We start from the raw sequence: 21,406 nt of genomic DNA, 5'->3' as shown, positions 1-21,406 counted from the left end.
ATGCATGAACAACTCATTCGTTAACACTAACGTGGTATACACAACTCGCGACGCAAGCGCGAACACTACTAACAACTAAGATAGATCGATACAAAAAGCATTTTAACAACTTGCAGCAATTGCAACTCTTGATCGATTTAATTTAATGAACTTTTCTCATAAGATTTTTGACACAGTTATTAAACTAGTAGATTAGTAAACTAGTAGTTTTCAATTGCTGCAAGTTGTTATAATGCTTGTAAAATTCTATAGAACACAAAGTGACGCGTGTCCGACACGCTCTTCGCCGAAACACTAAAATATACAACCTCTTACGTACAATAATGTCATCGTAAAATATTCATTTGCTCTTGTAAAACTTTAGGTTCCCAAAGCTTAACATATACTGACCCGGTTTTGGTATCCAATAATATCCTTCCTTTCTCATATGTACACTCTCTGAGATGTTATATTAACAACATGAATACAACAACGATGTAACGCAACGCTATATTTCACCTAAAAATAATAATCTAAATACAATTTAATCTAGAATGAACCGTAACTAAAAAATGTACAAGTAATAAAAACTAAAAACTAAAACTTACTTAAAAACTAAATTCTAATAAGAGTACGCATTAAGACGATGTAAATAAAAACTTAGTAGCACCATAGACAATAGTTTATGTTCAATTTTGGAAAACAAACATTAAATACTAAACCTATAAAAAATTAATATGGATTAAAAGAGACACGTACATTAAAATTGCACTTGCCTTGCGTTTATTTACAACTAAAGCTACTCTATACACGAACCCAACACCTCGACGAACACACATGAAATTACATTTAATTCTGACAAACACACATAATTACATAAATAACACAAATCTCACAATCGGCACTCGAGTGCAATGACGAGACTAGTTTTGGATGGTCAATTTGTTATACACTTAAATGAAGAAATGAAAAACGTTTTACACTAAAATCGACATCACTGAGACAACACAGACACTTAAACGGATAAGGAATGAAGAAACGTTCAGGCTGGTATCGGTTAAAAGAATCAATAATAATTTCAGGGTCTTTTGAAGTGAAATTACTCCATAATGCCGAAACATCTAATTTCTGTTTGTCTATATACTCCATTGACTATTGACATTTTTTGTTAGCAATTATTTAATAATAAATGATGCTTTTGTTTTAGGGATTTATTCTTAAGATTTACAATTTAAAGATAATAAGTATGCTTATTGCGTTACTACAACCAGTTTTATAAATTTCAGCATTTTGGAGTAATTTCACTTCAAATACCCTGAATTTATGATTATTGATTCTTTTTACCGATATCACCCTTGAGGAACGTTTGTAATAAGTTGAATTGTTCCGTGGCAAATCGACGATAAAGGGACAACAATTATTAGACAGAAAACATTAAGTAAGGTACTGCGACTCTGAATAGGGTGAATTTGTAGAAAATCAGCTCAAAGAAAGTAAGAAATAAGTAACAAGCACAAAATAAACCTAAATTGAAATAATGTTAGTTGAATGGAACGGAACAACGTAACGGTAATTTCAATAAAGTATAAGTATTTGAACTAAATATTAGAGAGATGAAAAGTAAAAAAAAAAAAACAGAAAAATGCAAATGGACTCGTTGAGATTGAATCCATTGCGTAAATTAACTTAACGCTAGCGAAATTATTAAAGGATGCTATAAAAGCGAATAAAATACACTTAACTCTAAGTAGGCGGAGCTATCGACATTTGTCCAGTGAAGGTGCTGATGCAGAAGACGAATTAGAGCTAGCGCGCACGAGCAACTTTGTCTCCGCAACTATTTTGTCTCTCCACCCATGGGCTAGTATGAAAGTGCGCGCACGTAGCGACGCAACTCCCCATACAATTGATGGGAGAGACAAAATAGTTGCGGAGACTAAGTTGCTCGTGCGCGCTAGCTCTTAATGGCGAAGCGCGAGGTCACAAACGATTCGTGTCCATATTCGACAAAAACTCACTTTTCGTTCGCAAACATTCTATGATTAAACGAAAAGCAACCGTTTCGACGTCGCGCTTCTGACTATAACAAAATGGAGATAAAAAAAACTATGACTAAAAATTGAAAGTGGTTTCATTAAAATAATATCAAATCGTAGAAAAAAAACTGTACAAGCGGTATAAACATTCACAACAAATTTTTCACTGGGCTTTTACCCACAGGGCTTTACTTAAGATGGTAAGTATGAGATTAATTGTACACACGGAACACCGTGCGTGCTGCATATTGACATCGATAAAATATTTCTATATTCCCACTTATCCTAACATATATACCTAAATACTAATAATTTAATTATACCCTAGCTACTAACTAACATCTAACTAGCCTAACTTATCGACGTGGTCCGCCATCTATTGGGGAAAATAGAATTATTTTTCTGAGACATTTTGGGAGTGAGTAAAAGCCCATTAAATATCGAATAACAACGATCTGACACAATTAAAATATTTATGTAAATATATCCCTCAGCGGCTTACACGAAACATAAATAATTAAATTATTAAACTATGTACAAAAACGAGTAATAACATATTATATTATATAACGGCGCGATTAGAACATCCATAACTTTAGTTTTTTTGAATGAATCTATGTATGAGTAAATATATTAAACTATTTATTAAAATATATATAAATAATTAATATTCTTAGACATTTCACACAACGACGACTGTCTCAAATTAAGCAACTCTTAACTAAGTATGTACTAGACAACAGATTATCATACTGTTTATTATTTTATACATATATTCATCCGTAAGTCGCGTATACATTATCGAACCCCTGTCGCAATAGATCCATCAACCACTGCGCCAATGGGGTTTATCGATAATTATAAACGATTGGACTAAGCGTGTATTCCAATTATTATAACCGCGCCGTAAACAATAGCGTAAGGAGAAATATAATAATATTAGAAAGGAAAACACTAAAACAACTAATAATGAACACTTTGCTTCGCCTCTTTGAGGCAGGCCCGCTACACCGGCGGACCTTAATACCAATCTGGAAAGAAAAATATGCAGATTACTAAATGTACTACGTATTTGTAATATGATTAAAATTTAAAATAATAAATTTTTTTTAGTCCTAAGTGAATGTAAATTATTTTTGTTGTGATTATCACGCACGCATATAACCAAGCTAGTATGTATATATTATGTATGTATGTGTTTGTGCGTGTATATGTCCATGAACCGTGTACATATGTGTCTGAATATAGGGTAAACCACCCAATTATTGGCACTTTAAGCAGCTACTTCACAAAACCGGTGAAATTTGCATGTACAATTATGTTTTAATTAAGAAAAAAACATTTATACTGGTATTCTAATCTATGGAGAATATTATTAAGTACTTTTCAATTTTAAATTAAATCGCTTTATTTAATATAGTGAACCTTTAAAAGAAAAACCTAAAATACCAGTTGCTGGCATAGTCAAACCTTTTATTGGCAGTGACTGTTACCTATTATTGTCACTATTCAAGACTGAAAAATATTTACTAGATCTTAAGTAGGGCTCTCAAAGTGTGTACTATGACATTTTAAAGTTAATTTGTACCATTCATAAATTAACAGAAATTAATTTTGAAATAAACAAAATAAAAGACTTTGTTAAAAGAAATGTCACATTTGTTTGTAGAGGAACATACCATTTCAGTTGGAACGCTTATTTTTAAATATGGTTTTAGACAACCAAAAAACCTACTTAAATAAAACATAGAACAATTTTAGCTTACGATTATCTTACATTTAATTAAATCACAGCTCTGGTTGAATGAGATCATAAGTAATTTTTAAGTTTCAATTAACATTTTTGTGTGCCAATAAAATGGATAAACAGATTTTAAACAGCCCAATTGTTGGCATACCACAAATAACTGAAAGTTGGCGGTTAAATTTTAAAATAATGTTTAAAAAAGGCAGTTCATACATTCAATAATAAGACAAAATGAATATGCATAAGAAAAACACAACGGAATTGCAATTTCTTTTAAGTTCATGATAGCTCTTACCTTAGTAAAAAACGAATATTTTGAATATTTTTGCCACACAAGTCCCGGCTTGTCAAACAGATGGTTGATACGCCGCAATGTTTTAAGAAATAAAAAACATTGTTTGCTAGTTGAGTAAAGAATGATACGCTACTTATTAATTTATACTACAAAATTTATACTGGCTACAAAAAATCTTAATTTTCTTAAAAACTGGAGCATGCCAATAAATTGGTAGAGTGCCAATAATAGGGTGGTTTACCCTATATGCGTATTCGCATGTGATTACGCTCATTCAACCGCGTCAGCAGCGTACGAATGTCTATTTATCGTGTGTATGTGTTTGTGCGTCTGCCTACGTCGCGTACACCGCCGTGTGCATGTGTGCGTGTGTATAAATACGCGTGTTCGTGCCGGCTCACCTCATTCAGCCGCGTCGGCCGCGGGCTGCTCGGTCTCGGGGCGCAGCGCGTCGATGCAGGCGACGATCTTGAGCGCGGGCCCGAGCTTCATGGAGAGCGCCATCACGAGGTGCTCCGGCTTGATCAGCAGCAGCGCCTCGCCGTCCACCTCCTGCATCAGGAACTCGTCCGCGTACCCCGCGCACCCGGGGATGTTGCGGATGAACTCGCACACCTCGCTCACCTGCACAACCAAATATAAATTTATATATATAAAACTCAAAAGGTGACTGATATAGTGATCTATCAACGCACAGCCCAAACCACTGGACGTATCGGGCTGAAATTTGGCATGCAGGTAGATGTTAGGACGTAGGCATCCGCTAAGATAGGATTTCCCGAAATTCTTGCGGGAACGGGGAAAAACGGGGATGCACGTACAAAGTCGTGGGCGGAAGCTAGTAAAATATATTATTACTTGGATCTGAGTATACAAGGTGTAATCGTTATAAATTTTTTTGGATATTTCCCGTGTTATCTATAAAAAGTTATTGTTGATATTTTAATCATTAGGTAAAGGGCTTTCGATATCAGTATAAAGTCTTTTGATACCTGCAATATTTACGGAATAATCGCCTGTGCACACTTAACGATTACACCCTGTAGATAAATAGGTAGAGTGTTATTGTGTAGTTACTTGGGTATAGATGTATGGGTAACAAGGTATTCCATGTAAGAGTGTATCTGTTACGTAGTATGTATGCGGGAATACAGAAAATTTGACAAATAGTTAAGAGGTGAGGATGAAGTATAACAAGTAAAACTTTGCGTCTTGTACCCCGAAAACGACATCAGTGCATCAGTGCAGACATAAGTGCAAAAGACACTAGTCACCTAATTGACACTTTTTTTTCTGGTACGTTTTATCACCTTTCACCCACTTACAGACCTTTATATCATACTAATATTATAATCGCGAAAGGATGGGATTTGTAGGTATAGATTTGGATGAAACTTTACAATATAGGTTATAAGTACAACAAAATAACACTTTTCCTAAGGGCTAATTTTTCAATCCTTGGTGTTTTAACCATATTATTCGTCGAATAATGTATAAAACTACCATTTTAAAAACGTATTCAAATTTCCCGTATTTGACAGTTTACGTGACATTTTAATATTATCGTGTAATATTGGACGGATAAGTTTATTTATTTATTTATTTATAAGTTTTATCCAAGCATTGAAAAATCGGCCCTTAAACAAAGATCCTTCTCACCGTCCACTTATGCGCGTTCGGTATCTTCGCGTCATCCACCGGGGGCTCCACGGTGTCCGGGGGCGGAGGCTCCGGCTTGCTCGCGCTCGTGCTCGTGCTCGCGCTCGGCTCGTTGCTCGAGCTGATGCGCGGCAACGAACTGCTGTCGAGCTTCTGTTTCTTGCCTGTGTTTTGTTATAGTGATAAATAAGTAACATATTCTTTGAAGTGGTTTAGGCGCAGAATTAGAGTGCTGTATCAAAACTTAAACGCAGGAACAGTTTCAAATATTTCTGGTGTTTTATTCTCTGACAGTTAAAATAACGAATTATTTATCTATTTAAACCAGACAGTGGCATCTATCAGGGCTATTCTCAGCAAACAATGAGAGCTGCCGTAAGTGATTTCAGGAACAATGACAAAAATAAAAATTATAAACTATTCTGTTGAAACAAGCAAGTATATTATACTGACTCGAGAGAATATGACAAAGTATCGACACGTATCGATTAGTTTAGCATCATTCAATGAACAATAAATATTAATATAACTGAAAAAAAAATATAATCACTAACAAGACAATGAAAAATAAATGAATTAATCAGTATAAATTTATATTAAATATGAATACATACGTGACGGTTCGTCCGAGGGTATCTTGTTCTCTTTATCCTGGTCCTTGTCCGCGGAGCCCCACTCGCGGAGCGGCCGGTTCACCTTAGCCAAATAATTTATCTTGGTTATTATAAGAATACATCTTTATTCATATACTTTTTATTGATAACATTGGAAAACTTAGCATTTTGTCAAGTAAAAGTTGGTTTTTGCGTGAAGTATACTGATTAGTTCTCGCTTATTAATTTTATAGTAACAAGATTCAAAATTTAATATTTAATTTTTTACCATTCAAATTCTTAATAAACACCAAAAGCTAAATACACGGGTTCGAATCCTGCCTCGTGACTGAATTTTTTCTATTCTTAAAAAAAATCTCAAGATTGGGTTTTTTATTAATTTCAATAACAATAATATGATGGGTTTACAACAATAATATGGGACTCACTGCGAAGGGTTCAGCGGCTTCTTGTATCACGTATCCTTCTATCACGTGCGTCAGTATGTTCGGCTTCACCATCGCTTTTGGTAAACCTTTATCTGTAACTAAAGAGATTATTTTAGTTTTATCTGCTTTATGGTAATGGTTCGTTCTAAAAATGTGTTTAACTAATTAGAAAAATATTTGATAGAAAAGCTTTTATCATTGTGTATCACAGTTATATTATTTGCTATTTATCTTTCCTTTTTGTCAACAACCAAATACAACAAATGAATATAAACACAAAACTATTACATACTAAAGTTATGTTTTTTATTAAGGTTATAAAAAATCAATTGAATTTACTATAAACTCTCTCTCTCTGTCATTATTTTTTTGAAGTGAAAACTTCTTTAGCGGCGTTGAGCACTTTTTCTGTAATGGGTATAAAATCTTAAACTCGCGTCAGGACACGTGACCTGATCGAAAAAGCGTAAGACGGATACCATTCCAAAATATCAAACATGCTCAACGTTAATAATCAAGTTTTCACTTCTGCCGGCACTCCCGGAGTGCAACCCGTCTTTTTTTTTAAACTAAATTATTCATACGTGATATAAGTGTACAGTTATTTACCTTGCTGCGAGCTAATATTCCTGGACGTGCCCTGGGAGCTCTTGAACATGGCGCCCGAGGTGCTGGCCGACACGGGCGTTGAGACTGATGACGTCAGCGTCGATGACGTCGTTGATGACGTCGACGATGCCATTGACGTAAGCGACTGGGGGAAATGGAATTAGTGGGAAAAAATTAAAAGAGATAGGTTTGTTGGTGAAAAAGATGCGAAAGAAGATTTATTTGAGCCTTTGTAAAACGACCGAGTTGTTGAAATATTAATTAATTAAATCACAATTTTTTACCAGAGATTTATCTGATTCACGTAAAGTGTCAGTAAAGACACAATTTGTGTCTTTGTGTCACACAAAGGTATCTTTCAAAAAGTTACCAGTTTTCTACAACTTTTCGTAAATTTTGAGATTTCTTTAAACACCAATAGGCAGATCTTTAACTGACTTCATTTTATTACCAAATTCTACTGAATATATTTATACTTTTAATATATTCTGTATGATAAATACCTGCGAAGACACGCCATGATGGCCGCTGCTGGTCGCGGACGTGGTCGTGGTCGTGACCGTGATGGTCATGGCGCTGTCCGCTTTGCTTGGACTCCGTTTGGAGTGGGACGAGTGGGATGAGTGGGTTGAGTGGGTTGAGTGAGTCGAGTGGGATGTATGGGTTGAGTGGGTTGAGTGGGATGAGTGAGATGAGTGTGTCGGGTGGGATGAATGGGACGAGTGGGGCGTGTGAGAGTGGGATGTGTCTGGCGCTGTTGATGCTGTATAAATTAAATTAACGTATTATAAAAGTATGAATTAATATCAATGAAATACTTAATTGTATTAATTTATTTATCTACTGTTGAAATCTATTACAAAACATGATGGATGAAAGTAAGCAATTGCTTTGATTTTCCAATTATTACAAGCATAGTGAAAACATATTAAGATATTTCCAAACAAAATCGTTACTTTACTTTCTTTAAAATCATTTTCTAGTCATAATATTTTATTTTATATATAAAACATACCAGAAGTGGAGCTATGACTGACTGCATCACTGGATGAAGCGTGAGATGTTTCTGTAGACGAGTCCGTGGACGTTGACATTTGCATCGATCCCTGTTAAACAAAACATATTATTTATATTAATTTTTTAAAATTACAAAACCTATACATGTATAATTCATGAAGAATTTGCTCTTGCAATACCTCATATAATTATGTAATTCAATAATTATTATTGATATTTGCTAACGCAGCTGTAAGTAGGCTGAACAATTGCTGAGTTTTAATACATATACTATTATAGATACCTAATATTAAAATTGGTTTGCTGCTAACTTTCTTGGTGTAAATACAACATTAAATAGAGATATTTTTGCTGAGTCAGCTTATCTACTCTTGTGAAATTAAATGAAATGAAATGAAATAAATTTATTTGTCCATTATATGTTTTACAATTAATGTAGGTATGACAGTGGGTCCCAAACTGAGTGAAATACTTGTGTCTTGGGACCCTGAGTTGCGCTTCTTGGTTATATAGGTACATATGTTATGGACAACAAGTAGGTAAATAATCTAATGTAATGGAAGTTAATACAATTAATAATAATAAAAGAAAAACAAAGTACATTATTTTGCGGTTTGCAGCACGCGTGTTCGTGATAGAGTGTGTGTGTGTGTTTACGCGTGTGTGTATGTGTGTTGTACTAATATATAATTTCTAACTTACAGAGGAAATAGTAATTTTATCATCTGGTTTGAGCATCTGCGACTGTAGCGGCAGCACTGAGCCTTGCACGGGAGCGGTTATCAAACCAAGACCAGGCGCTTGGATCGTAATTTGGGGCGTGCTTAGACTGTTTGAGGATACCTGTTAAAATTTATTGTGTTAATATACAGGGTAAAAGGTAAGACGTTTGACGAATTTAGACAGGAGCTTCTACTCATGAAACTGAACAACTTTTGTTCTACAACTTTGCTGAATTCGTAAAAAAAAATTGGACTTTGTAAGGAAACTTCGCTAATCAGCTGACAGATTTCCATACAAAGTCCAAATTTTTTTCTACGAATTCAGCAAAGTTGTAGAACAAAAGTTGTTCAGTTTCATGAGTAGAAGCTCCTGTCTTAATTCGTCAAACGTCTTACCTTTCACCTGGTATAACTATATACTTGTATTTATTAGTTTAGTTGTTATTCTAATGCGATAAACAATGCAAAAACACAAGAACTTCTCCAGCTGTTTAACTAACACATTATCCTTTGTACATACATAATATATTCAATAATAACATTGAAAACTGGTATTCCATAGCACATTAAAGTTCTCTAAAGGGTTTGCTTGCGTGTTGGACCTTCCAAACGACCAGGTTGTTCCTTCTGGTGGTACCCGTGAATTGTTAAGAGATACATAGTATATTGATAATAGAGTGTAGTGAAGGCAAAATGTGAATTCCGTAATAAAACTGTTCTACACTAATATTATAAAGAGGAAAACTTTGTTTGTTTGTTTGATTGTAATGAATAGGCTCATAAACTACTGGACCGATTTTAAAAATTCTTTCACCATTCCAAAGCTACATTATCCACGAGTAATATAGGCTCTATATCATCATGCTAAGACCAACAGGAGCGGAGTAATGCGGGTGAAACCGCGCGGCACAGCTAGTAGTAAATACAAGTACAACTTACAGTTTGCATTTGCGACGAGTTCAAAGAAGACACACCCATTCCCACTGACGTTTGCACGAGTCCACCGCCGACTAGTGTCTGCAAATAGACATTTAATTAAGTATAAAATATATTTCACGTTTATTTATTTTAGGGCTCCATTTTCTCCTTTTATTTCAAGTAAAGTTCACACAGAGTTTCCCAGTTAAAATATTTTAACATGGTACCCGTTTACTATAAGTTTGGACCTGCTGTTCATGACGTCACTACAACGCATGGGCACAGTGTTGAAAAAAACATCATTAAAATATTTGTGAATCACTTTAGATATACTATACTATTACTATTTATCATAAGTTCACTATTGAGACTGGAGGCAATACATTGCACCAGCAAGGTCAAATCTTTTAGTAAACGGGTAGTAACTCCAACTTAACTTATATATTTAATTATCCATAAATTAAATTCCTTACATATTTTGTACTAGCTTCCCGCTGCGGCTTCGCCCGCGCAGTCAAAGAAAAACCCGCATAGTTCTCGTTCCCGTGGGATTTCCGGGATAAACATATCCTATGTCCTGGGGTAAAAAGTAGCCTATGTCCTTTCTCGGGTATCAAAATATCTCTATACCAAATTTCATGCAAATTGGTTCAGTAGTTAAGGCGTGATTGAGTAACAGACAGACAGACAGAGTTACTTTCGCATTTATAATATTAGTATGGATTGAGTAACTTAACATTTTACAACAATAATTTACCTGTGGTTGTTGCAACGATTGCATTGAGTTCTGCGGCTGGCTCGTGTTGATCTGACTGAGTAGCGTGCCCGCTTGGCCCATACCGCCCAGCTATAACGTTACAAATATGTTACAGATACTTATTTAAAATAGGTATTTTTATGGAGTTTCTTGCCGGCTCTTCTCCATAGATACTGCTTTAATAACTCAGGCCCCGGAATCACACACACAATAGAAAATCTATTGTGTCGTGGACTGATCGGGCCGTTCGGGACTCAATGGGTTAAGAATCGGTGGTAAGTAAATGTTAAAAACATGTTATGACGATTCAAAAGTGCTTCAAAGTTTGTAGTTATGATTAAAATATTAGAATATTGTTCGTGAGATTGTAAATTATGCAATATGAATACAAGTAAATTGTTAATATGTTGGAAACATAAAAGTTTTACGTTAATACTGTGACATAAAAAATATTAATCATATCAAGAAGAACATAATTTTGATGGAAATTAATCAAAAACGCACATTGCTAGCGCAACTCATGTATAACAGCCCCGTAAAAAAAAAAACGGGTTGCACTCCGGGAGTGCCGGCAGAAGTGAAAACTTGATTATTAACGTTCAGCATGTTTGATACTTTGGAATGGTATCCGTCTTACGCTTTTTCGATCAGGTCACGTGTCCTGACGCGAGTTTAAGATTTTATACCCATTACAGAAAAAGTGCTCAACGCCGCTAAAGAAGTTTTCACTTCAAAAATCAAAATGTATACAAATATATTATTTTATTTTTTATTATTTTTAAACAATCCTTACCGGATGAATCTGTTGCACCATAGAGATCTGTGGTAGCCCGGCCATCGGCAACGTTTGAGACACGGAACCCACCGGCAGACTGCCTTGTTGCATCCCAAGCATTCCTAAGTTATTAAAAATAACAATATTTAAAATATACTATTCATTTTTCGGTTAAATAATATAGTGCTTTAATTCTTATAAGCGTTTAAAATTTACCATGTTAACATTTTTAAGGATACTTACTCTACTTTATAGGATAGTTTAGTTAAATATATCAGGAAACAAATGTAGGCTTTTTTAAACAGAACAAAACTCATAATATCAAGTAAGCAGACTAAATTAATAAGAAAAATATTTTTTAATATCCATGATAACTATATAAAATATTCTAGTAATATAAGTACCTTGTTGCTGGTAATGTTGGACCAATTGCTGGTTCTGTTGTTGCTGAAGCAATTGCTGCTGTTGTTGTTGCTGCTGCTGTTGCTGTTGTTGTTGTTGCTAAAATAACAACAATATTTTGAATACCGATTTTACTGTAGTAAATTAAATCTAATTGCCTTACTTAATGCGTGATGTTCTTTAGTGAAATTTTGAAAAAAATATTTTTGAATGATCATGAATGCCAATGTGACAACGAATTATGATATGATTTTGTAAAATTTTCCAGATTGTACTTTGATGCCAGGATGAATTTACTATTATTTGTGATTTGTGATGATATGATTTATTCATGTATTATTTAGAACATGAATATTATTTTTATTATCTGTAACTCACCGGGCACTTCATCATGAGAGCAGCGTGAGAAACAAATTCAGAAACATGTTTTAATATACTGATTCTTATAAATATGTATCTTTTTTTTATTTACTCAATTATTCAAAGTATACAAATATCTATTGTTTTCAGTAATTAAAATGTAAACTATTTTTTTAGTATAAAGTTATAATAATTTGTCAGTCAGTTGTATGGTTCACATCGACTCATTTTGTTCTTTAATAAAACATCAACTAATCATTTACAATACTTTAAATTACTTCTAAGACATCAAAATATAGTTCTATTGAACAGAAATATACTCACGGTGTCACAACAAGGCTTTCGGAAAGAAAAAAAATGGAATTTTTAGACTAATCTGAAGAAATTCTATTGTAATCTATATCTATTTAACTATAGATTAGTTAGTTTTACTTATAACTGCAGAACGGCTGAAGGGAATGCAATAATTTTTGCATTGATGGATATCAAGATAATAGGTAGTAAAAATAGCTCTGAAAACTACGAAAAGCAACTAGATAGAGTTGGAGGAGGGAATAAACTATAGACCTACATCGTATGAATTTTTACTACATTTTAAATATTGTAATTATCTATCTTTATAATCTATAGCTCAAATAAATGATATAATTACCTGTAAAGCTTGTTGCTGCAACATCTGCTGTTGCTGCATGCTCTTGTTGCTCGACTGCTTGTCCAAACTCGACATTTGCGACATCTGCCCGCTAGAGTTCATAACCAGTAACCTGAGATTCATTGCATGTTGCGGTAAAGTAAATGTAACAATGGTGAAACCACTCCAACCCGACCAATGTTGTTTCACCGTTGTTGTTGATTACATTAATGTATGATAAACAACTAGACTCAAAATCTCGATCAAAAAATGTCTGAGGCAAAACTCTGCCTACGCGTGTTAGGCAGACTTTTCTAATGTGTGACAAAATATAATTTAAAAATTACTGGCGAAAGGGTATTGATTGGAATAAATGTTTTATACAATGACGCTCGGACATTTTTAGAGGCGGTTGTGTGTCTAGTTGTTTATAGTACGTAAATGTACGATTATGATATTTTCAGGTGATGAGTAGCACTTCTTAAACACTTTAGATATCTTGATTTTGGATAGATGTTAAATAGTATATGGCATATGCACTAATATGTGATAATGTCCATTCAGTCTGTTATATTGATATTTAAAAAAAACCTCTTTTATTCTTATTAAAACAAAAACTAAGATAAAATGAAAAAAAAAATCATCTCTTATCATTATTTTATACTTCATTATACATGAATAAAAAGGAAAAAAAATCGCAAATAAAATTTTGATTTATCAATGACAATAATTACGGAATACATACTGTTGTTTCGGCTGTTGTATCTGATGTTGCATCTTATTCGTCTGGTTGGCGGCATCTTGCTTTGAAGCGGGGGCTGGCGAGCGCACGCCTGGCTTGCCGCGTTGCTTTGCCTGTTGTTTTTTATTATTTTATATTACAAAAACGTCAAAGAGCGATATGGATAGCGATCTGTCTGTGACTCTCAGGACAAGGCTTTTAAAAAAAACGAAATAGTAAATTTTATAAGACAGCCGTCCGTCGGCATTAGAATTTGGAGAGAGACTGAACATGGATGCTATGGAAAAGGCCAGTAATGCTGAGAAATGCTGAACAAGCTAAAAGGATGTAGGGTGAGCATGTTAGCGTACAGAGTACGGACATAACAGATCGATATCGATTCAAGATCGAGATTTTCTCATAAACATAAGAATGTATATAATATGTAGTTCAGAACTCAAATAGTATTCAAAAAGGAAACGCGAGACGCGATTTCAGACATTTATAAATATCAAAAGCCTCACTATCATCACATAATGCATTTTATTTTAAGCTATGACTAGAACTAATTTATCAATATAGGACTAATAAATACATAATGAGTCAATGGATAAGAAACTGTGTTAATCAAAATTTGTAAAGGGCTTTATGCGTAATAAATGGAAATAATAAAACTATGAATTGCACGATTTTAATTGGCAATTAAAACTCATTTCCTTTGAAATATCGTTTCGCAGATCAAGTTATGATCATTAATGTTATCTGACCTAGTTTTTATAGAAACTTTTCATTGCGATATTCACTCTATCTGAAAAAACTGGTACAAGGTTTACTATTCAGACAAATGGAATAGGTACTTGAAACGCTTTTAATAATAGTTACTCCCCCGGCGCCACCTGGGTCGATCAAAATATAGCCCCATAACTATTAGGTACATCAACGTTTGTTGAGTAAAAATTATATCCATCCATTCTAAACCATCACAAATAACTATACATCTTGCGAAAACCCCCTATGAATATATCAATGAAATTTTTATTCAATAATACAACACAATAACGATGATAATTTGATTTTGTATTCTGTATAGTGCGTGAGATAAATACAGTATAACTTTTTTTTGGTAACGAGGAGCAAATCTTCAAAAGATACTCCCTTTTGGGGGAAAAAGAGAGCATGTGGGATTCTTAACCACTAAAACCTCCACGGCCAAACCCAAAGCATGGTAGCGGGGACTCCGGGATCTCTCGCAGAACGCACCAGAGTTCCCGCAGCTATATGCCAGACTGGCTTCCCTTCCTCATTATCGACTACCCAGAGTGGGTAGGACTGTCACAGGACCGGGAAGATGTTATAGGCGGCTCAATACCCCCTTGAACCGCCCTCGGTCCTAAATACAGTATACCTTAACTTATTTTATAACGTTTTCAATGTATATTTCTATATCCTTACCGCATTCTGCGCCTGATTAGCGCTAGTCTGCGTAGAAACACTGGAGGCCGGTCGAATCCCGCCAGAGGGCAGAATGTTCGACAACGGTCTGGGGCACTTCGATATCGTGTCTGTGGACGCCCTTGGCTTTGAAGTGGTCACCGTTGATGAGGCTACGCTTACACCTAGGAAAGGAATAATTAATTATTAGATAGTAATTAATTAATTAATTAATTATTAACATAATTCAGTGGAAACGCACAGCCTTAAAATATATTATTCAATTTAATCTCTTTCTAATACGGTAAGACATTTAAGGGAGGTTGGGTAAAAAGAGCGTTGTTATTAAAGCGTAGCTTGTTCGCTTGAGCCAATTTAATTCGCAAAGCATTATTTATGTTACATTGGTTAATTAACAAAATAGAAGAGAAGTAAAGTTATGATTTTTGTCATTACACAAATGTCATAAGTCATGTTAAATCAACAGATAGGTTTTAATTCTGCATAACTTATTAATTATTAGGTTGTTTAAAGAGACATTTCATTTCTATCAGAAGTTAGTCAATCGAGGTTAGTTTAGATTTTTAACTTTCAAATGCATTTTCTTCAAGATCCTTATAATAAACTAATTTTGATATCTCGTGAAATATAATAATATTGTATAATGTCGTTAAATTTTATAGTTACCTGAGACATGGCGTCGACATATTGTGGACCAGTTCATGCCCTCTAAATGAATAACCCATACGCTGTTTGTGATTACCGTTGTTTCATCATCAGTTTATGACAAACTTAAGCAATTTTTAAATTTCCTGATGTACTCCAACTTCGCAATGAATTTTAAAGTTACATCTTGTACTTTATGCCAGCTAAGTTTTTTTTTAGGCGCTGACTCCACGAGCGAGAGAATCGCGGCGATATTATCGTCGTGCCACGTATTTCTATACACTCTCTATGGAACCGTCTCCACACGGCGATATTATCGCCGCGATGCGACGAGTGGCAATGAGCGCGCGAAACGTCATTACATCGTCGCTAGCCCGCCGCGACCAGCAGCGGGCTATCGACGAGCGCGCGGCGGGCCCGCTGTCAAACGCAGCGTCATTTCAGCGTTGCCTCTGGTCTTCTCGTAGTTCTCTTCAAGGAAACGTGGCGATACCGTTACGAGTCGCCGCGGAAACGCTGCGATTCCGTTACGACTCGCGACGATACGCGGCGGAATTATCGCTCGTTCGTGGAGATTATCCGACGATATAAGGGCGGAGTCATCGCGATTCTCTCGCTCGTGGAGTCAGCGCCTAGGGATGAAGATTCCAAGTCTAAGTACAGGACTTACCTACACGATGGGATGTTCTGCTGCGTGAAGATTAACTAATATAAAACGTACCAGTAATACCTGAACATGCTGTTAAAATGTCAATGTGAAGGCTCGCTGACCTTAATACCAAAGGGCGGATTGTACACTGTGTATATGCTCCACGGCCAGTGCTTCATTTACATCAGACCATCTAATTTCCTGATCATAAGGTAATAGTAGATCATTAGACGCTCTGTATGTACAATACACCATCCTCTGCACCAATCTGTAGCACTAACTTGAATACATAAACAGGTGACTAACCCACGTGCTGCGAGCGCTGTATGTACACCACCCCACCCAGCTCCCACTACATGCAATTACTTTACTAACCCGCTCATTGCTCGCTCTGCGGGGAGCGCTGTACGTACGTACACCACCTCACCCAGCTCCCCACTCCTTCACCTACTACTTGGTAGCACTTTACTAACCCGCTCATTGCTCGCTCTGCGGGGAGCGCTGTACGTACGTACACCACCTCACCCAGCTCCCCACTCCTTCACCTACTACTTGGTAGCACTTTACTAACCCGCTCATTGCTCGCTCTGCGGGGAGCGCTGTACGTACGTACACCACCTCACCCAGCTCCCCACTCCTTCACCTACTACTTGGTAGCACTTTACTAACCCGCTCATTGCTCGCTCTGCGGGGAGCGCTGTACGTACGTACACCACCTCACCCAGCTCCCCACTCCTTCACCTACTACTTGGTAGCACTTTACTAACCCGCTCATTGCTCGCTCTGCGGGGAGCGCTGTACGTACGTACACCACCTCACCCAGCTCCCCACTCCTTCACCTACTACTTGGTAGCACTTTACTAACCCGCTCATTGCTCGCTCTGCGGGGAGCGCTGTACGTACGTACACCACCTCACCCAGCTCCCCACTCCTTCACCTATAACTACTTGGTAGCACTTGATTAACCCGGTAACTGCACGCTATGCAGCGCTTGTTGCATGTACACTAGAGCGTCCAGCCCCCACTATATTATGGAAGCACATCACTCACCCGCGTGTTGCACGCTCTGATGTACACTGGTCCCACTACATGCAATTACTTTACTAACCTGCTCATTGCTTGCTTTGCGGCGAGCGCTATACGAACACTACCCTACCCAGCTCTATACATGGTACGCCACTAACCCGGTCACTGCACGCTATGCAGCGCTTGTTGTATGTACACTAGAGCGTCCAGCCTATAGCATAATATAGTGGGATATTATGGAAGCGCATCACTGACTCGCGTGTTGCACGCTCCGATGTACACTGGACCACCCAGGTCCCGCTATACATGCAAGTACTTTACTAACCCGCTCACTGCACGCTCTGCGACGAGCGCTATACGCACACCACCCCACCCAGCTCCCTATACACGGTAGGACGGCACTAACCGGTGTGCTGCACGCTCCGATGTACACCATCCCACCCAGCTCTCTATACACGGTAGTACGCCACTAACCGGTGTGCTGCACGCTCCGATGTACACCACCCCACCCAGCTCTCTATACACGGTAGTACGCCACTAACCGGTGTGCTGCACGCTCTGCGGCGAGTGCTGTATGAACATGGAGGGCGGCGCGTCCGGCTGCGAGGGCCGGATGAAGATCGGGTTGGGCGCGAGCACGCCCGGCAGCGCGCCCGCCGGCAGCCCGCCCGCCCACACCTGCGGCAGCGCGCCCGAGATCTGCCACGGCGCGAACTGCATCTGCCCGCCCGCCTGCAACCACCAACCTCTTTAACGCGCCCCACAACACACTAGCCTCACCTGTATGTGACCGTCCGATGGACACATACGTGCGGACGGCTACACTATCCTATATATTATATACAACTGTATTAAAGTGTAAATTAATAAATATCCTAAACGGGACTATATACAGGGTGTCCCACTGTTGGTATACTAAGCTGAAAGGAGGTTATAGTTTTGCATACGCTAAGTACGTAAAAAATACTTATAAAATTCCAGACGCATTTTTTTTTCAATTAGATGAATAATTAAAACTCTATGTGTACACCTATAACAAGCAACCCGCCCAGATTTGCTAGCCAGCTCGTGACCTATCGTTTAAGATTATGTTTTCATAGACAAAATGCTCACATTAGCGAAGCGGTATATGCCGGCTGCGCGTAGTTAGAGAAGAAAACATGGATTTTCAGGAAAAATTTAGCAAAAATTTTTTGGTGTAATTTTGTTGTTTAAGTATTTTTTACGTGATCAGTATATGCAAAACTACAAGTCCCTTCGCGCTTAGTATACCAATAGTGGGACACCCTGTATATGTGACCACCCAGCGGTTTCACTACGTTATGCAAATGTGACGTAGTGAAACCGCCGCGCATTATCCACTAACAATGTAACACATCACTCAATGTATAGGTACCACAAAAAATCACATTAATCGATAATTAACGAACTCATAAACATATACATACAAATATATATACAGTAAGTATTGTTCTAAAAGAATCTATCAGCTATTCTTAGCATCTCAGATTTGAAAAAGAAATACCAATAGTGGGACGTGCAGCACATTGTCTTCACTGATAAAAAAGCTTAAAAACTTTAAACCACACAGATGCTTTGCCCTTCACAATTCTCACACACTCATAAACCATTTCGCACAATTTATAATAAACAAATATTTCGCAATGCACCATTTATAAAGATTCAGTTTGTACCGAATCACTTTTGCAGGATTATATGATCAGACCAAATAATAAATATCAAAATCGCAATACAAAACATATATTGGTATAACATCGCAATGCAGTAAACAAATCGCAATGAACGAATAACAATATAATTTCTATTACTAATAAATATAAAAATAGCGATATTTTTCATATACATAGTAACATGGGGTTTCCCTACTCAATACTGTATTAATAATATAGTTAAGCATTTTGTCCTCTGTGCCCTTTGAAACTGTTTTTGGAAACCTTTCCAACACAACCTTTAGGAATAATATTGTCTTCCATCCTTGTTTATTACTTCATCATATGAATATAAGATAGAAGGATCTCCCAGTATTCTTAATAAAAACTTATCTAAATTATTTAAAGGTACAATCAACTGCATACATGTATTACAAATTAATTTAAAAACTGATTCAACTATTCTGATATATATCTGAATATCAGAATCCGACACTAAAAAAAAAATTGATCATCCCAATTTTTACCTTAAACAGTGTAATCACTATAACACAGACAATTATGTACTTAAAATTTTTACTGTATCCCAAATTTAACACTAACTACTATAATACATGTACACAGCAAACTGCACCCTATCCCCATAGACACAAGAACGACAATCACCTGCAGCGGGCTGATGATCTGCGCCTGCGGCTGCTGCCCCAGCACGGGCTGGGAGACTTGCACGCACTGCGTCTGTACGGGCACGTTGCCGTTGCCCGTGTTCACTTTGCCCGTTGTCACTTTACCGCCGCTCATAACCTGGAATTTTTTTTTTTTTGTGTGGTAAAACTGCATTTTGGGTATTATTAAATATATTAAATAAATATTATTTTCCTAACTATCCTATATTTTTTTTTCAGATAAAAGCCTGCTCAGTATAACATCTCTTTTATGCCATACTAGCTTCCGCCCACGACTTTGTACGTGCATCCCCGTTTTTCCCCGTTCCCGCAAGAATTTCGGGAAATCCTTTCTTAGCGGATGCCTACGTCCTAACATCTACCTGCATGCCAAATTTCAGCCCGATACGTCCAGTGGTTTGGGCTGTGCATTGACAGATCACTATATCAGTCACCTTTTGTATATATAGATAAATGGCATAAAAGAGATGTTATAATAAAAAAAGAATTCCAATTTTGTACTTATAAGAGATAGAGAAACTAGACCTGCATGTGATGATTTACATAATTATCTCTCATCAACAACTATAAAAGGTCTAAATATAAACATTCTATATAATTATGCTAATGTCAACCAAACTGAGTATTATACTTGTATTTATTTAAAAATATACACACATCTCAAGACATGATTATCAATTGACACCTGGATCACATAAATACATAATACATAATTAAATCTTATGACATATGGAGAACTAAAAATTCACTGTATAAAATCGACAGTCGTAAATATTTAACAGCTTATTGCTTAGTAATATACGAATTTTGAATAACCTAGATTAAGTACTAGAGCACTAGGCTAGGGAAGAAAACCGCATAAAGATTTATAAGATTGATAAAAATTGTGTCAACGCATAGTGAATGACAAAGTTATTGTTGTTTACGTTCGAAATGTATCGTAATGTTTTATTAATGCGTTGTTTTCGTATATTTCTTTATAAAATTTCATGTGAAAACTTTACTAGAATATTAGAATAGATTTTTATGAATATCTCAAAACACGAACTTTTCACTTACTTAAATCACTAAAATTGTGTTTTTGCGCACTTTCATTTGTAACGAAAAATAATAAGTATTTTTTTGTCATACGCTTACAAGGAACCTCTATCCTAATTTATACACAGTGAAATTTATATTTTAAAACAAAATTACCTTATGAATATCACCAGTCTTCTGCTGCTGGTTCATGCCCGAGGCCGTGGCTTGCGAATGCGCAGGCAGTATACTCGGCTGCGAGTTGATCACGCCCAGCGGACTGAACACGAACGTCTGGTTCTGCGTTGTGGGTATAGTCGGTATCGTCGTGTACCCCGGGAACGAAGCTGGTTGGAAAGAAAAAGTTAACAATGTGTTCCAAATTTCGATTGCTTTTTTATTTCTTTTTTCTTGTGACATATTCGAAATTTAAATTTGAAATGTTAGTGCTCTTATTGAAACTTTTTTTATAGGTGAAGTTAGAATAACGGTGACCTATGTAATTAATAACATGCCGAGATAGATTTATAAATTGTTTGCAGGCACATAACTCAGATTTCTCGTGGAGATTATTGCTATATAGTTTAAGAG

At 36.4% G+C, this 21,406-nt stretch overlaps 1 protein-coding gene across 13 annotated transcripts in view; it reads right to left on the bottom strand.

The window, feature by feature from the left end:
* Positions 1 to 2,774: 2,774 nt before the first annotated feature.
* LOC149491430 (uncharacterized) overlaps positions 2,775 to 21,406 on the bottom strand; it is a 44,439-nt gene continuing 25,807 nt past the window's right edge. For 3 of the 13 annotated variants that reach the window (XM_089696976.1, XM_089696955.1, XM_089696992.1), the window contains exons 10-28: positions 20,993 to 21,162; positions 19,779 to 19,916; positions 17,985 to 18,174; positions 15,123 to 15,286; positions 13,695 to 13,804; positions 12,971 to 13,082; positions 11,961 to 12,057; positions 11,575 to 11,678; positions 10,782 to 10,871; positions 10,046 to 10,123; positions 9,087 to 9,227; positions 8,383 to 8,473; positions 7,871 to 8,130; positions 7,368 to 7,512; positions 6,759 to 6,856; positions 6,331 to 6,430; positions 5,717 to 5,880; positions 4,459 to 4,681; positions 2,775 to 3,046 (exon numbers count right to left, since the gene is read on the bottom strand). In XM_089696976.1, the coding sequence (XP_089553102.1) occupies positions 4,460 to 4,681; positions 5,717 to 5,880; positions 6,331 to 6,430; positions 6,759 to 6,856; positions 7,368 to 7,512; positions 7,871 to 8,130; positions 8,383 to 8,473; positions 9,087 to 9,227; positions 10,046 to 10,123; positions 10,782 to 10,871; positions 11,575 to 11,678; positions 11,961 to 12,057; positions 12,971 to 13,082; positions 13,695 to 13,804; positions 15,123 to 15,286; positions 17,985 to 18,174; positions 19,779 to 19,916; positions 20,993 to 21,162 (2,474 nt within the window). In that variant the 3' untranslated portion in view covers positions 2,775 to 3,046; position 4,459. The remainder of the gene's footprint in view (positions 3,047 to 4,458; positions 4,682 to 5,716; positions 5,881 to 6,330; positions 6,431 to 6,758; positions 6,857 to 7,367; positions 7,513 to 7,870; positions 8,131 to 8,382; positions 8,474 to 9,086; positions 9,228 to 10,045; positions 10,124 to 10,781; positions 10,872 to 11,574; positions 11,679 to 11,960; positions 12,058 to 12,970; positions 13,083 to 13,694; positions 13,805 to 15,122; positions 15,287 to 17,984; positions 18,175 to 19,778; positions 19,917 to 20,992; positions 21,163 to 21,406) is intronic. The other 10 variants (XM_089696958.1, XM_089697001.1, XM_089696967.1 and 7 more) reach the window with 10 other exon arrangements.

The sequence above is a fragment of the Colias philodice genome, chromosome 1, assembly GCF_061535455.1.
Source record: "Colias philodice isolate Cphi_HAF_F1 chromosome 1, ilColPhil1 Martin Lab GWU primary, whole genome shotgun sequence".
Lineage (NCBI taxonomy): Eukaryota > Metazoa > Arthropoda > Insecta > Lepidoptera > Pieridae > Colias > Colias philodice.
This window is presented reverse-complemented; position numbering and strand designations above follow the sequence as displayed.